Source organism: Temnothorax longispinosus, chromosome 1 (assembly GCF_030848805.1).
Source record: "Temnothorax longispinosus isolate EJ_2023e chromosome 1, Tlon_JGU_v1, whole genome shotgun sequence".
NCBI classification, from domain to species: domain Eukaryota; kingdom Metazoa; phylum Arthropoda; class Insecta; order Hymenoptera; family Formicidae; genus Temnothorax; species Temnothorax longispinosus.
In genome coordinates, this window is record NC_092358.1 from 26694945 (window position 1) to 26710096 (window position 15152).

Sequence of the window (15152 nt, forward strand, 5' to 3'; positions counted from 1 at the left end):
TAACAACATTGTACGGCTGCGTATGCAGCTTTTTCCAACAGGACATTGTTTGCAAACAAAATTTTCGTGGACTATAATTGCTGTGACCGAAAATTCCGAAAAGAAATACTATACCTTCATGTAACAAAATCGAGTTAGTATTGTTAGTAACTGCATTTAATTTATTTTTTCATTTCTATATCTTCTTTTTTTTACGATCGCGGGTTTCCAATCGAGGTACATTTTTTCCGATGTACGAAACAAAAAAAAACAATTTACGCGTTGATTTCTTGCGATATTCGAAACCGTATTTATATATCGTTGTCTGTTATCTTTTTCAGCCAACAAAGCTCAACGTCTACAAGAACGATGCCGAGAGCTGGGACTACACAACGCCGACGCTGGGTGAGTCTGCCTCTCTTTCATCTCCCTCAGTTCTTTTTTTTTTATTTCCTTCTATTCGGTGTTATGTACGTGTAACTTTATAACATACACCACTCCCTGCGCGTCCCTCGGACATGCGTTTCAGCAATCGACAGCATGAAAGTGCAGAATCGGACAAGCCCGCTCTTTTTCGAACGTCGCTAAGATATTTGTTGATATCATTCAACACGTTTCTCTAAATAAGTCAACGAATACTTTCAAATTTTAATTACATATCGTTAACATATTTAAAATATAATTTTGAAATTTTAATTCTACTGCGTTGCAACATATTTTTTAATTGTAGAAATGACATATATTTTATAATTAATTAATTTTTGATAAAAATGTTCACGTGAACAAAATTTATTTAGAGACTGTCAGATTTCTGTGAGCAAGCGACAAACTGCGTTTATTGAATGTTAAAATTTGATCGTTAAAAGAGATGGACTTGCTCGATTTTCGTACCCAAATCGTCAATTGGATCGCATTCTACAGAGAGAAGCCAATGATGTTCAGCTGACTTTTTCCTGCAGAATCCGATTCAATTAGCGACGTCCATTACGTACGTGCGAAACGCACGGAGGATCGTTCCCGACGCCGGTGTCGCGATTTCTCCCTTTTTTTAAGTTCGTCATTTGTGCCGCTTCTGTACCTCGTTGCTCACGATGGGTAAAGCTTAATTGGATTCAAACGGTATTCAGACGCAAAAAGGTTTCGCCGGCACCCGGCCTTATTGCTCGCAAGCTTCGAAGAAAACATTTTTTCTCAAATATTTTATTTTCTTATTTAAATAGAATATTAAGAATGTGAAATAGTCTGCATTTCTGGCCGACTGTAGACATCTTTTTTCTTTTTTTGTAAATTTTAAATCTTTTGTAAATGTTAAATGTTGAATAGCTTTCTGTACGTTAAGCTTTTACCACGTGAAAAAGCGACGGTGAAAAATAGCTCGTGCGAAGGAAAGCTTACGATCGGAAATCCGTCGAAATCCGACGATTTTCGAAATGAGAGGCGGATACCGAACCGCGCGACAATGCGATGGGAACGATCCTCGAGCTTGAAAATCGCTCGACCGTCATACGCATGAATTCGTCGCGGACATTCACTCACCACAGAATCCGAATAGATCTATTATTCACTCTGGAATACGAGACGACGAAAGAGCGTAGGAAATATGGAAGTGCGTGATAATTTGGACCACCCGATGAAAATATCCCGAAGCGACAAATTACGCAAATGCATCGTAATGAGACTATATTCAAAATACATCGCGTATACAAGGGTATTAAGTGAATTTTCGACGCGGCAAAAGCGCAGGGTCGCGACGCACCATCGCGAACATCAACCCGGCTGGCAACACATTCCACGAATTGCGACTCCGCACGCGGACTTCGTCATACATTACGCTGAATGAAACACGTATTTGTAGCGAAATAATTATATCTTTGATACCCAGCGCTCTTCGCGAGTAACGTGATATTTCAGCTCATTTCGTTGCCTGTATTACATTCTCGCGACGTTATCCATAAGACTAATCCTATATATCCCACCATCCCGATGACACGCACGGCCTCACGAAAAAAGTATGCGGAACAAAAGGCGAAACGGAGTTGGGGACTCATGCTCACGAATTATTCTTGCGAATCACGATTCACTAACCAACGATTAAATCGCTCGGCCGAGGGCGTGAATGCGCGAGAGCAGCGCGCGGCCTTCGCGTTGCAAAAGAATGGCCGTTTAGCGGCTCAACGGTGCCGCTTGGTCGTGACGCGTAAATTATTTCTAGTTATCTTGCGACATTAATTACCGCGTTTCTTTCCACCGCGGTTAATGAAGATTACCAACGCCCCACGTGTGGCGCACGGCGTTTCTCGCTTCGCATTAGCGCCGTTTTCGAGATAATCGCCCTCCGCGTCCGGGGTTGCTGCGGTTTCGTCGCGCGAATTGGAGCGTCAAATAGCAATTACGCGAAGACAATATAGCAACGCGAGTTTATTTCCGCGAGTAAGACGCCGGTGAAATAAAAAGTCCGTCGCTGAAATTGATCCGTATAGCTAAGAGGAAACAAGATTAGTAGAGAAAAGGGCTTTCCGGTATTGATAGTAATATATAATTAATAGTAATTATATATACAATTAATCCATCAATTATGCTTAAACAGACACGCGAAAAATTTGAATCTTTCTTTGTCGTAATAAATTATTAAGGTAGCATTTAGATAATCATTAATTTTATATGTTCTTAATGAATACAAAAATTAATTTTTGATTTGTTAATTTTCCTAACGAAATTAAGCTTTATAATGAAAAAAGTTAAGTTTGAAACTTTGCATCCATGCAGTTCAAATGCCTGCTCTAACAAAGAATATCTTTATCATTATATTTTTAATTTGAAAGACAAAAAGATTTAAGTCACGCTGATATCGTTTACCAACTTGCGCATTTTAAATTTCGGCGCTGAGATCGCGAACTAATGTAATCAACTTAAAGTTGCGCTAATACCCTGAAGGCCTGAAACATGAAGGGAGTTATATTCGGGTGGCAAGTTCGACAGTTAGCTAACGCGTGAACGCGCGTAGGACTTCCGTATTACTGCGAGCCAGCAATTAACGGGAAGCAATTGCCGGAATATCGCGTGCCAGGTACAAACCTTACAAACGGGATTTCAGTCGAAACGACAAGCGAGCAGGGCACTCGAGGAATTCGTCCCAATTACGACACGGCCTGACGTTCCGTCACCAACAGACGCCATCGACGGCGTACCCTTTCGACTGCACGAAATCCTCCGAGTCCTTAGAGAGATGGATTTCCGCGCTAATTGGCGCCGTTTTCAGACACAACAAACAGAACTCGCCTCGCTAAGAGCTTGGTCCTACAAGTATCTTCATAATATTGACCACGCCCATCGCGGTCGTTCTCGCTCATGGGATTAATCTTTCGGGTTGTCGTTTCCATTTAGAACTTATGAAACTGAATTTGGAATGAACCGCGAGTAAATCTAGAATAGTTGTTTGAAAGATCGCATGTCGGAGAAGTTGTTAAGTAATGTTATCGCTAATTTGTATGTATTCTACTTGCAAGCAAATATCAATTTTTAGAGATTTAATGGCACAAAGTTCCATTTTAAATTTAATGACCGAAATTTGAATTGTGTTTGCGCGTTTAACGTTAGGTGAAATTGTTTGCACAATATATACGCTCCCCTTAACTCGCTATGATGCAACATTAATTAAATTTCACTTTTTTGAATATCATCTATAAAAAAGTTATATATTGTTTTATGTTGCATTATCGACATGCTTCATATCGTTTTCGCAATTAAGTTCTAAAAATGGATAAAATTCAGATCAAGGGGCTCGTAAAAAGCACTTTCAATATATCCATCCGAACGACAAAATAAGACAATTACAAGAAACTGGAACTATTTATAGATCGTATCAATTCCTGGATAGAGAACTGTCTTGTTATCATTGAAAGGAACTCGATTGCGAAATCCCCTTTGGGATCCGCGTCGACAAACCCGTCTGCCGAACTAATTGCATCGGAGATGGGTCAGGTCGATTGCTGTACTTCTAACCTTTCCAGCCTCGCATCCGCATCTCGCGGATGAAAGTTTCATTAGGTCTAGAGGCGATATCGCGCGGTTACAACCGCAACCTGCATTTCCGCGAAGGAGAAGCGGCCGCGTCGTCGTTTTTGCCACGTTCGAGATGGTGGCCATCGTGTGCATCGATCCAAATGCCGCCGGCAGTCGAGCCTTTTACCGTGAAAGTGGCGTAAATCAAATTCTGATTGCGTAATCAGCTTAAACACCGGATATCAATATGAAGCCATTTATTTACGTATTTTAAAATGAGCAATAGATGACTTAGGTGTTCGGAACTTGAACTTTAGCTTCGAAATCAATGATCTAGCAAGCATGTAACTGGGTGAAAGAGTCATGCCACATTCTCACTGACATAGTGTAATCGTTGCTAATTAAACCGCTAGTTCCCAATAAAACGAACAATGGAGCAACCAGCAACCCGAAATAAACTGGCTTGCCTTAACTTTGTATTTTAATCAACCGGTACGTGAGAGCAGCATTGTATAATTGTACAATGGTGCGCCTCCATCTTCGCCATTCTCCGGGCGATTAAGATTTGCGATTAATCTGCGCTGCCTATGTCGTCCGTTACATTATACTCACAGAAATAGTGTTCAGCCGGACGCGATCAATTCCCCCCCGATCGCGTTACTCCTAATTTTCTGTCACCGACGATCCGGTATTCCGATTTGGCAACGGTAACGACGACGACGACGACCCTCGGCGGGCTCCGTCATTGGCTCCGACGTTCGTTTCTCCGTTCTCCGTGTGTATAAATGTCGCGCACAAAGGATGTTGTCGTCGTCGATGTCGGCGAACAAAGCCAAGTTTGTTTCGAGAAAGTGGTCTGGTCGATGGGATTTTATTACATCGCGCGTACGAGGTACCTATCCGGGGCAACACGACCAAATAAACGGGTAACATTGTCACGAGCAATAGTAAGACCCCATTCGCCTTTGTCGCGCGAATTGAAACTTCTACGTTTAACGGAGAAATGGGGAGCGAAACAAAAGCGGGAATCCTGATGAGCGCAAGCAAGTCTAATAGATTTGTTTTAATGGACACGCATACTTGTTTTTCAAAATCTTCTCTCGCTCGTTGAATAAACCTTATATCTTTTAACTTGAACCTCTGGGACCGACAGATCCGCGAGAGAGTCACGTATTGATCCTCTCTTTTGTCAGAAAGTTACAAGTACACGCAAATGAAGGTATATGTGTCACTCGCTGAGAAGCATCTGCGCTTGACGGAAAACGTCTTGCTTTGTCATCCTAATGCATTCATTCATAAGAAATTCGCGAACTTTTTAATGCATCTCGTTTACTGTATCTATAAAGTGGTCCGTGTTTCTGTTTTTCGTGCGACTTTCTTCGCGAACGGAAGTTCTTTACTTTACTCATATATATAGTTGTCGAAGAGAAGAAAAATTGAATTATATTCTCGACATTTTCATGATTGAATTCTTCTTATCGCTACGTAGCACAATTAAGAATACCTGTAGAAATTTCTTTCAAAATGCGTCAGTTGTAATTTAAACACGTGCCTGATCGATTCGAATGGAATGCACGAAATGCACGTGCAAACGCGTATTAAATTGGTTTCTGTCTCTCAATAGTATTATGTGACAGTATAATGAAAGTATTGATATACCACGTGTCTCCAATTATACATCTCGTATCTGCGTTAAACATGACGATAAAATATTCGCTATGAAACACAATACGTGAGGTTATCATCACCTTCGCATGATTAATTTCAGCATACCTGGCACCAATATTCACAGAATCGCGGACTTGCCTATTGCAACTAGGATAAATTTCGATGTATTTATTATTTCGGCCACACACATCGCACGTGATGAAGTTTATATTATGAAATTGTGCCAACTCTATAAATTTCCAGAGTAATTACTTTGCACATAGGATGACGTTAGCAGACATTTCTGTGTTAATAACTTTCTCGCACATTACAGCCTCCAAATTAACAAACTTTCACGCTAATTATTTCTGATGCAACGGTATTGCGACATATATATCATTCGGTATCGTTGGACGAATTTTGGCAGTAGTCAATAAATCTAAATATATACCTTTAAGATAAGTGTAATTGAAATTTCAGAATTTCTGGAGAACTAAATTATTGCGATTTATAGCAACGTGCTATTTTATTACTAAAATTATAGAAATATATATATTATATATATTGAATTAAAATTATTCTAATATTTTTACTATTAAACAATTTGTTCGATACAATCATTCAGCTTCCACAACTTTTGTGACTATAGTCAGAAGTGACGATACAAGGATTAAACTATTTTCTTACGAAATTCTCAATGCAAAAAAGAAGAAATTAGGGACTGATCTTGCAACCTTGTGTTAACCTTGTCAGTAAAAGGAAGAACCGAAATATATCTAATGCAGGAGACAAGAAAGCCCGGTGTAGTCGCATCCATCGCATCCTAGTATAAATCTTTTGCCGTGGAGAGATTTAAGTTTGCGACGCCCCGCGAGGCTGTGCGAATGCGAGATGCCCTCGATGCGAGAACGAAACCGGAATAAACTCGGCTTCGCGAAGCGTGGTGAAATAGAGACAAGGCGGAATAGATTGATCCTTTGCATAAAACTTTAAACTTCAATTCAGCGATTTCTCACTAACGGAACGGAGCAAGTGTCCGGGACAAATGGCGCGAAAAATCGGAAAGAGTTGGCGTTATCACGAGTTTAATGCCATTCCAGGATCTTTTCGATCCTCCGAAGAGAGATTTCTTTAACATGAAATGGATAAAATGAAACATCGATCTCAATGGCATCGATTGATGCATGATATAGAAGGTAATATTTTTAAATAATACTTCGAGAAAACAGGGATAAACAAATGGGATATAAAGAAATGTATTATCAGAGCATGACGTATAACATTGCACTATAAAATGCTTTCCCAGAAAAAATTTATAACATTCTTAAAGATTTAAAATCCAAAGACAATGACACCGTAAATAAATTTCTTGCAACACTTTAATTATTGTCCATAAAAAGATTGGATAAAAAGATTAAATGAATTGATTTCAAATGTTACAATATGCTCTTATTACTATTTCGCTTAAAGATTGCAAATAATATTAAAAGACTTAAATTGTAAGTCAAAACATGTCTAGACATTGGAATGATGACACAGCGGCGGTTCTCAAATTATCTTCTGCAGAAATTTACATTTTCACTCGTAAAAATCCGTTATCGTCGATTATCACTAATTATCTCCAATTCTCAGTTGAAAACAAACAGATCTGCTTACATAATTTAATAACAAATATTTGTATCATGTAACCAATATTTTTTATTAAATTATCAGAAGTACTGTCAAAACATCACTGATGCTCTGCAAGATTTTTCTTTTCGTACAAGTCAAACGGAAACGGCACGAGTGCCCGCTGCTGTACGTTTCCTTACTGCGAGTGAGGAAGGAGTATATGGCGATTAGGAATGCCGGGAGCAAGAGGGTCAATCGTCGCGCGAGTTGACGAAACGGTGCGTTGATCTCATCTGAACCGCGACGCATCAGACTGCAATGAGATATGCGACGCGCGCGTTATGAGTCGACTGTTTACGCCTCTCGAAATGTACCGAGTATCCGGATACGAAATACCAGTATCACGAAACGCACAAGTCACAAGCGCGGAACACATCAGTATGCACTCCGTTGGAGATTTATGAGTTCGCTGATGTTCATGAGAGACGAACATATCCGTTAACGAGCAAAGTGTCGTCGAGGTTGTAGGATCTCTCTTTCTCGCTGCGAAACAGCTTTGAGCGGCTACCGGCCAACATTCTCTTCAGGGAATCGTTTAAGCGCGATGCGGTATTATTAAGCGATTGCTCAAGAGATCGCACATGCTGTCGCGCTTATCATTTCTCGAGTTGCATAAGCGATTTTGTGATCAGGAGAAGTTATGGCATGCCCGTTCGAGCACGAGATCTAATTAATATCACTTACTAGAGTAAGTCCAATGTTACGATTGTAAATGCTGAGTAAACTATCGAATTTAGTTAATTTGAACGTCAGTTCCAAAGCTAGAAAACTAGTTTGCTGAGATAATGATTAACTTAATTTAATAGCTCATAGCGTTTACGCAAGTAATATAATTTATCAATTCGTAAGTTTTATTTGACAGATATCGATATTGTCTTTAGAGAAGTAATTTACATTTATGAAGATAACGATATTGACTTAATGATTCTACGAGTCACGCGAATAATTTGGTACGCAAAGAACTTTATTCATTCGGCGCAAGAAGTCTAATTAATTTCACTTACGATAGATCCAATGTTGCGACTATAAGTGCTGAATAAATTAGGGGGAACTCGTTAGTTCAAACCTGTCAACAGTTTCAAAGCTAGAAAACTCGCTTGGATTTGCTAAGATAATTAATTTAATTGCTTGCTGAGTTGCACAAGCAATATAATTTATCAATCTCAGAGTTTTATTTTATAAATATTTCAATATTGTCTTTAAAGAAATAATATACATTTATGAAGATAACGATATTCATTTTCAATAATTTTCATGAGTCATTTATTATTTTACAAATAATTTGTTATGATGCAACAAGCTTTATGTTACTAACGATCTTTTTACAGAGATTAAATGCTTATTGAAGATTTTACGTAACACATGTATAAAATTGCTCTCTTGTTGGATATTTTAATGATTACGGTTTGAAATTATTTATTATATTTGAACGAGATACATACTAAACAACACAGCCAGATAAATAACGCAGTTTGATAAATTATATGACAGTGTTCTACCCACATTGGATAATTTTAGGCACCTCTCCTTACTTCGCGTCTTTTGTAACGAATTCCATCGTGTTAATTAAATGACCGGCTTGAAATTAAACACGACAGAATTAATATCTTCGTAACGCCGTGCTATAATTGCCGTGAGTATACCAACCCAGCCTCGCGACAACTGAAATAAATCATCGTCACCGTGGCTTGGCGAAAGTCATTATGCTCTATGATTACTACGAACGCTTAAGGAAAATAAACCCTTCGGCTAACCGCGACATTACCGTTTTACCGAACAGTGTGTAAGACGACAGGAGCTTGTTTGCTCTGAAAACAAACGCCGGTAGCTATTACATCGAAAATAATCGTATCCAAAGCTCAGCCGGTTAGGCTTTCTGGTCAAAAACTACACTGCGTCTTTGTACAGGTAATCTGGTTGCGTCTGATTATCTTATGATAAATATATATTTCGATTGATTCAATTTCGTCATTTGTTGCTTCATTATAAAATATTTTGTCATGATCATTTTTGCGCGGTTTAGAGATGAAAGATTTAACAACCATATAAAAATGCATCTTAATCATCTTAATTACGTATGCAATTTGAGGAAAAAACAATTACTAGACACTTTTGTAATAAAAAAGTACAAGAAAAAAGAGTAATCCTGCAACCAGCAAACCGTCTCGCAATCGTCATTTTTGTCAATCGATTCTTTTTTGTGTCTAGTAATTTCAATTTACGACAAGTCGATTTTTTTGTAGTTTACTCTTCCTGCATCTAGTCACTAGTGTAACGAGATCGACTGGAGACGAGACGCGTCGTGCCAACGATCGACGGGTTGTCGACCTCGGATCTGATCTCATTCCCGACGCTTCGATCCTGAGCGCATCGCGAATGCTGACGGATCCATTTGTCCGAGATGAAGCGGGTCGTGGCGTCGCGTGCGCACAATGAGACCGGTATTTCCGTACGAGCGTCGGCCTTCCAATAAAAGACGCCGTCATTTCGAATTAGAATTCCCAGGGTAGTGCGCGCCGACTTCACGGCAGATTTACGGCAGCGTGCCCGAGTCAGTCGCGGCTTCTTGCCTCCGCGCGGGTCGCGTGCGGGCTTCACAACAAGCCCTTCTTTTAAATCTCTTTTTCAGAAAATCAAATAAAGGCCAATGAGTCTGTAAGCGCGAACGTCCGCGCGCGCGATAACACAATTATATTTTTTATAACATTTTCCAATTGAACTTCTTATGCATTCTATAATATATCTTTTTCCGTTTATTACTTTCGATTTTAATATTGATTGATCTTGATTCCATTTTGTATAATTTTTACATAAAATCAGCTAATTATTGTCCTTTTTTTTTTGTTTATTTCTTTTGTTACCATTATTCCGCGAAATTATATGCACCAGAACTCGACCAGAAGGCCATCATTCGAGACAAATTAAAGAATTAATGACTCGGAACGATAGAAAAATTACCAAACGAACTGAAGTGCTACTTTGTTTTACATTTGTTATTGCGTTAGAGGCATCGCTTGTTCGTACTGTGTAGAAAGCGAAAGAATATTACAATTCTAGATGAATCAGATCTTAATTTCACTCTAATTTTTTATCGTATGCCGAGATAAATTTTAACTAATTAACTACTGTTATTTTATTTGATTCCGTCTAAACTTTTCCGCTTTAATTAATAAAATAAGAGTAATCTACAAAAGACGATTCAGAGAAGCTGCTATTGTGGCACATACAAGTGGTTTTTGGTGTCTCTGTGCCGGGAAGTTAACTGCCAGCGACCTGTCCACAATACTATACATTATTTTAAACTAAATATATATACTGTACTCTATTCGGCGCGGAATGAGGAAGACACTCACGGGCGTGTTATGGCAAGACAAATCACCGAGAAGTTCCTGATTCCGCCGATCAAGATCGGCGACCGAACGAGAGAGTGATTAACGAGCCCGACCGAAAGTTTAGACGCGGACTAACACCTCCCATCCGCGTTTGAATTTGTAGCTTGTCCGGCCGACACACCACGTCACGGTACATCTCCGTCAGACTGTCCTGCAGTCAGTCAGATTCTTTACTCGCCTTCCCCAAAGGGAAGATGAAAAGGACGAGATTCGAACGCGGTGACGAAATAAAAGGATGACCCTGAATAGTTCACAGTGACAGTTCAAATCCTATTCTGAGCTTGTCGCCCTCGTGTATTTCCGTCACTCGCCTTTCTGCTACTAAATCTTTACATCTTTTGCTTTCAACCACTAGAATTGTATTTGTTAACGTCTCAAAGTCGGTACATTAAGAGCTAAAAGGAATATTCGTGTTTTATGTAAGAGTAAACAGAGAAAAGATAAAAGTAAAGAGAAAAAACTTAATTTTCTTTCTGATTGTTAATAACAATATGAATCTTTGCTTCAGTTTAGTATTTATATTTATCTAAAACGTAACATGCACGCGGACTATTTTATGATTGCTTTTGTTAACAATACATACTGATCTAAATATTAAAAAAAAAAACAATGATAAATTAGCTATTATATTTTATAATTTATAAAATTTATATTATTTGAATCCTATTTGCATGAAGATCTCGTCAAGAACATTTCTACCTTCCCATAAATTTCAATGGCATTTCTATTTCGCGAAGAGTATATATCTTTCAGCTTTTCCAATATATTCGTACTGCTGCATCCGCGATCAAATATATAACGGCTGCATTCCGTGCGAGTGCCGACCACCGATGAAAGTTCTTGCCGTCATCTATAGCTGTTCGCCGTCAAAATCTGGTCGGTATAATCCCGGCGCAAAAAGCCCTAAGCCGGAGAGTGGCATTATACGACGCGAGGTGACCACATTCCACGGTAGTTTGTGCAATGTGTCATTTCGTCGGTACCGCCGCCATTTCAACTTGGCAAGGTGCGGACCCGATCTTCGGCCAACCTATCGGAGAGAGAGAGAGAGAGAGGAGTCCGGTGTCTTCCCGCGTCAACAACCGCGATGCCCACGCGTTTCTTGCGCCGGCCCGCTGAACTTTCGGGCAAATTACCAATTTGCCAGCAACAGACTCCACCCTGGTCTCGATGCGCCGATTGGCGCCCAAACGGCAACCACCTCGCGGTCGAAAATTACGGACCGCCTCTGTTCATCGTCTCGTGTACATCACATTATATATACAAAGTGTCTCTAAGCAAGCCCCCTCCCTCTTTAGTAACTTACAGACGCTGTTATATATACGTGTCATTATATAGACTCGTGCGCGGTTGGCTGAAACTCTGATCACCCACATCAAGGTTGGTGTAGGAGGAAGAAGTTTCGATCTCTCGTTCAACTCCCATTATCGTCACAGAATTCTTTAAACGCGTAGCAAAACTTTTCGATTTACTGATAGAAGGGAGGAAATATAACTCGACAAGTTTATCACAGTTGGTCGTATCGCGACTGAAATACGAGTTACAAAATGCGATTTTTATTCCGCTTGTCTTGTCGCTACAGCACTCAGCTTAAAATCATCAAATCTACATTCGAGTTTTACTGTGAAAAAATATAAAATACTAAGAGGAAAAATTGTTTACGAAAAAATATAAAACAAAAATTTAATAGTTGTCCAGAATTGGCCCGGTAATAATAGAAATCGCGTACGTGGAATTTAACGCAATGTAATTCTTGTTGACAGTCAGCTTCCTCCGGGAGCAACAGACAGATCAAGAACGAAATCACAACAGTTCTCACTAATCTCGCCTAGCAACGAGCCGTTATCAGCTTCATACCACAATGGCAGTGCACATAATTGCAATCTCGCTGTTGGAACAACGCCGCAATCGTGAAAGACGTCAGATTTGTGATTACTACAGCAGTTTACCGTTAATGTAACTACGCAGCTCGCTTTTGCGCGCTTTTGATAGACGGCTGTAAAACGCAATATTATAAACGCAAATGGATAAAGAGGACACATACCATAAGGTCATACAGGAGAAGTTATTTGCCGGCATGCCGGCAGAGAAATTGCGCTTTTTTACGTCCCGCGAAATCTCTCGTCCGGTAAAATATATTTCTCTCTCTCTCTCTCTCAACGGGATTTTTACCTTTATCCACTTATCGCTATTTTTTTGAGGAAAGTATGAAAAATTTACAACGCTTGTTCTTCCAGGGGTTAACATATTACCGCAACAATTAAGTTAAATGAAAGGTTTTTCAACATTAAATTATCGAAGTTATTCAAAGTTGATAATCTGAAAATATTGTCAAGAATAATTTAATTTTAATTTATATTTTCTTATTTTTTTTTAGTTAACTTTAAAATTAATTTTTATTTACATTTAACTTTTAAAAAATCCTACATACAGTATACCAAATATCTTTGTAAGTTTGTTGCTCAATTTTCGCATTAAAAGAATGAATTCTGAATTCGTCAAAAGAATATCTTTATCTGAAAAAAGGGATATACCAGGAACACTCCGTATTTTTCCGTAATAGGATCGTTTAGCACCTGACTTGCGTTTACGCTCCCAGGTCATCACCTACATCAACTGTAGTAATACTCAATTACCGCGTGGTCGCCTTCATGAAGCTGATATCGGCGCTCGCCAGGCGAGCTCGTCAAATCGCAGGTTTCGTGGTGATTCCGTGGGGACTGTAGCATGAGAGAAATAATATCCGGTAAAAAAGAAACAATATAATTGATTGCTACATAGTTAAAGAATGTAAGTGACCAAGTAGATTGCATTTCTTGCGAGATGTTTTTCTTTTAATGATAGCAATTAAAGATTTCGTAATTACGTAATTGCGAATCTCTGGATAGAAACTGTAGATAATTTCTCTAATTTTATAGGATCGCAAACATAAAAACTGAAGGGGTCAGAAATGTTACAAATTACATTAGCGAAAAGGACAATAATATTGGATTTATTATCTTTTTCATGTTTATAAAATTTTTCTAAGTTTTATATTTGAATCGTATGCCTAATAACGATTTGTATGTCAAAATTGAAAATATGATATCAAATTGTTAATCAATTTAATATTATTAATGTTTAATACATATAATATTTCTTTTTATCTTGCGGATTGTTCAGAAACATTTTATCGTTACAAAGACAATGGTGCGTATACACTAAAATATTAGTATACTGTCTTTTTACGTCGCCTCACTTTAACAATGAGAATTTCTTAGAGCAACTGTGTATATAACGATTATTACTACAGCCGTTTTTGTTCATTCGTATCAGACAACAATCTGACAATCCTGGCCCTTAAGATAGGAATATACCTCCGAGCCTTAATAATTCGCAGGACGAAGTTCGAGTTAATTTCACGGGGTGAAACCGCGAGGGCGGGGGTGAATCGTGTCAATCGCGTGGTATATCGTTAAGAGTTGCATGGCGTGCCGGAAGTTCTCCTCGTACGGTGGCGGCCAGACGCTTCCAATTACCGGTCTCGATGGCGTCAAACGCTCACACTTTTGCTCGCGGCTTGTCGTTCGACGAAAGTGCCTGGCAGCCAGATGCCATTTCGTTCCACCGTATCGCAATTTCCGTGTCGTACCTGTACGCGCGGAGCGGGCCAACGCGTTCTCTCTGTTCTCGCATAGCTCATTTCCAGGGTAGAGCATCGTCGACGTCATCCGCCGTCGAGAGAACGGAATTTTGTCGTCTCGCGATAAGAGACGACGATGATAGCCCGGGATAGACGGTGCTTCTTTCGACCTGAGCATTAAATTACCGATGTGCGCAAAAATGAGAGAATTATTGAATATACAGGTTTAATCCTTAATTATTATGGCAGGGCTGAAAATGTAAAAATATAAATTTTTAATTTACTTATTATTTTGATCTAATGTTGATTATCAAAGAATTTCCATTTAATAATTAAAATAATGTTTTAATGACTTGCGATATTTAATACTGGAAGTAGGTAATAGAAGTTTGCAATATTGATTTTTGCTCTGTTTTCTGAGATAATTGTACGGTTAAATAAATATCTGTGTTATGATTAGATTACATCAACGTTAATAATTTATTCAGGAAATATTCTCGCGCGATGAAACGCGCATTTCAACTAGATCGAAATGATACAATAAATGTCATGAAGCATGCGAGATGGAGAGGCGGAGAGGTTCAGTTTTGCACTTCCTTTCGTTTTATTCGAACAATAAAACGGGGTCAGCATTGCACCTACGCAGACATTCGCCATTTCCGCGGAATACCATCCACTCGAGTCAGACATCTCGTTTCGCCATGCATCACGCGCGCGTTACCCTCTCGTATCGTTCGTCGAGGGAAAATAAATTGGGCGATATCAAGCGATCCGGCAATTTTCTAATTAAAACGCGGCGCGATGGGAAAGAGAGGACGTGATCGTGATCCGTGGCGGGG

General features: G+C 39.2%; 2 protein-coding genes across 4 annotated transcripts in view; both read left to right on the forward strand.

Annotated features, from left to right (window-relative positions):
- Sm (heterogeneous nuclear ribonucleoprotein L) overlaps nucleotides 1–15152 on the forward strand; it is a 150235-nt gene that overhangs the window by 95746 nt on the left and 39337 nt on the right. For all 3 annotated transcript variants that reach the window (XM_071793248.1, XM_071793238.1, XM_071793257.1), the window contains exon 6: nucleotides 321–384. In XM_071793248.1, the coding sequence (XP_071649349.1) occupies nucleotides 321–384 (64 nt within the window). The remainder of the gene's footprint in view (nucleotides 1–320; nucleotides 385–15152) is intronic.
- Nucleotides 11853–15152, forward strand: part of Ak6 (adenylate kinase isoenzyme 6) — a 97364-nt gene continuing 94064 nt past the window's right edge. Inside the window, exon 1 of the mRNA XM_071793380.1 lies at nucleotides 11853–11862. The gene's annotated coding sequence lies outside the window, so the exon portion shown is untranslated. The remainder of the gene's footprint in view (nucleotides 11863–15152) is intronic.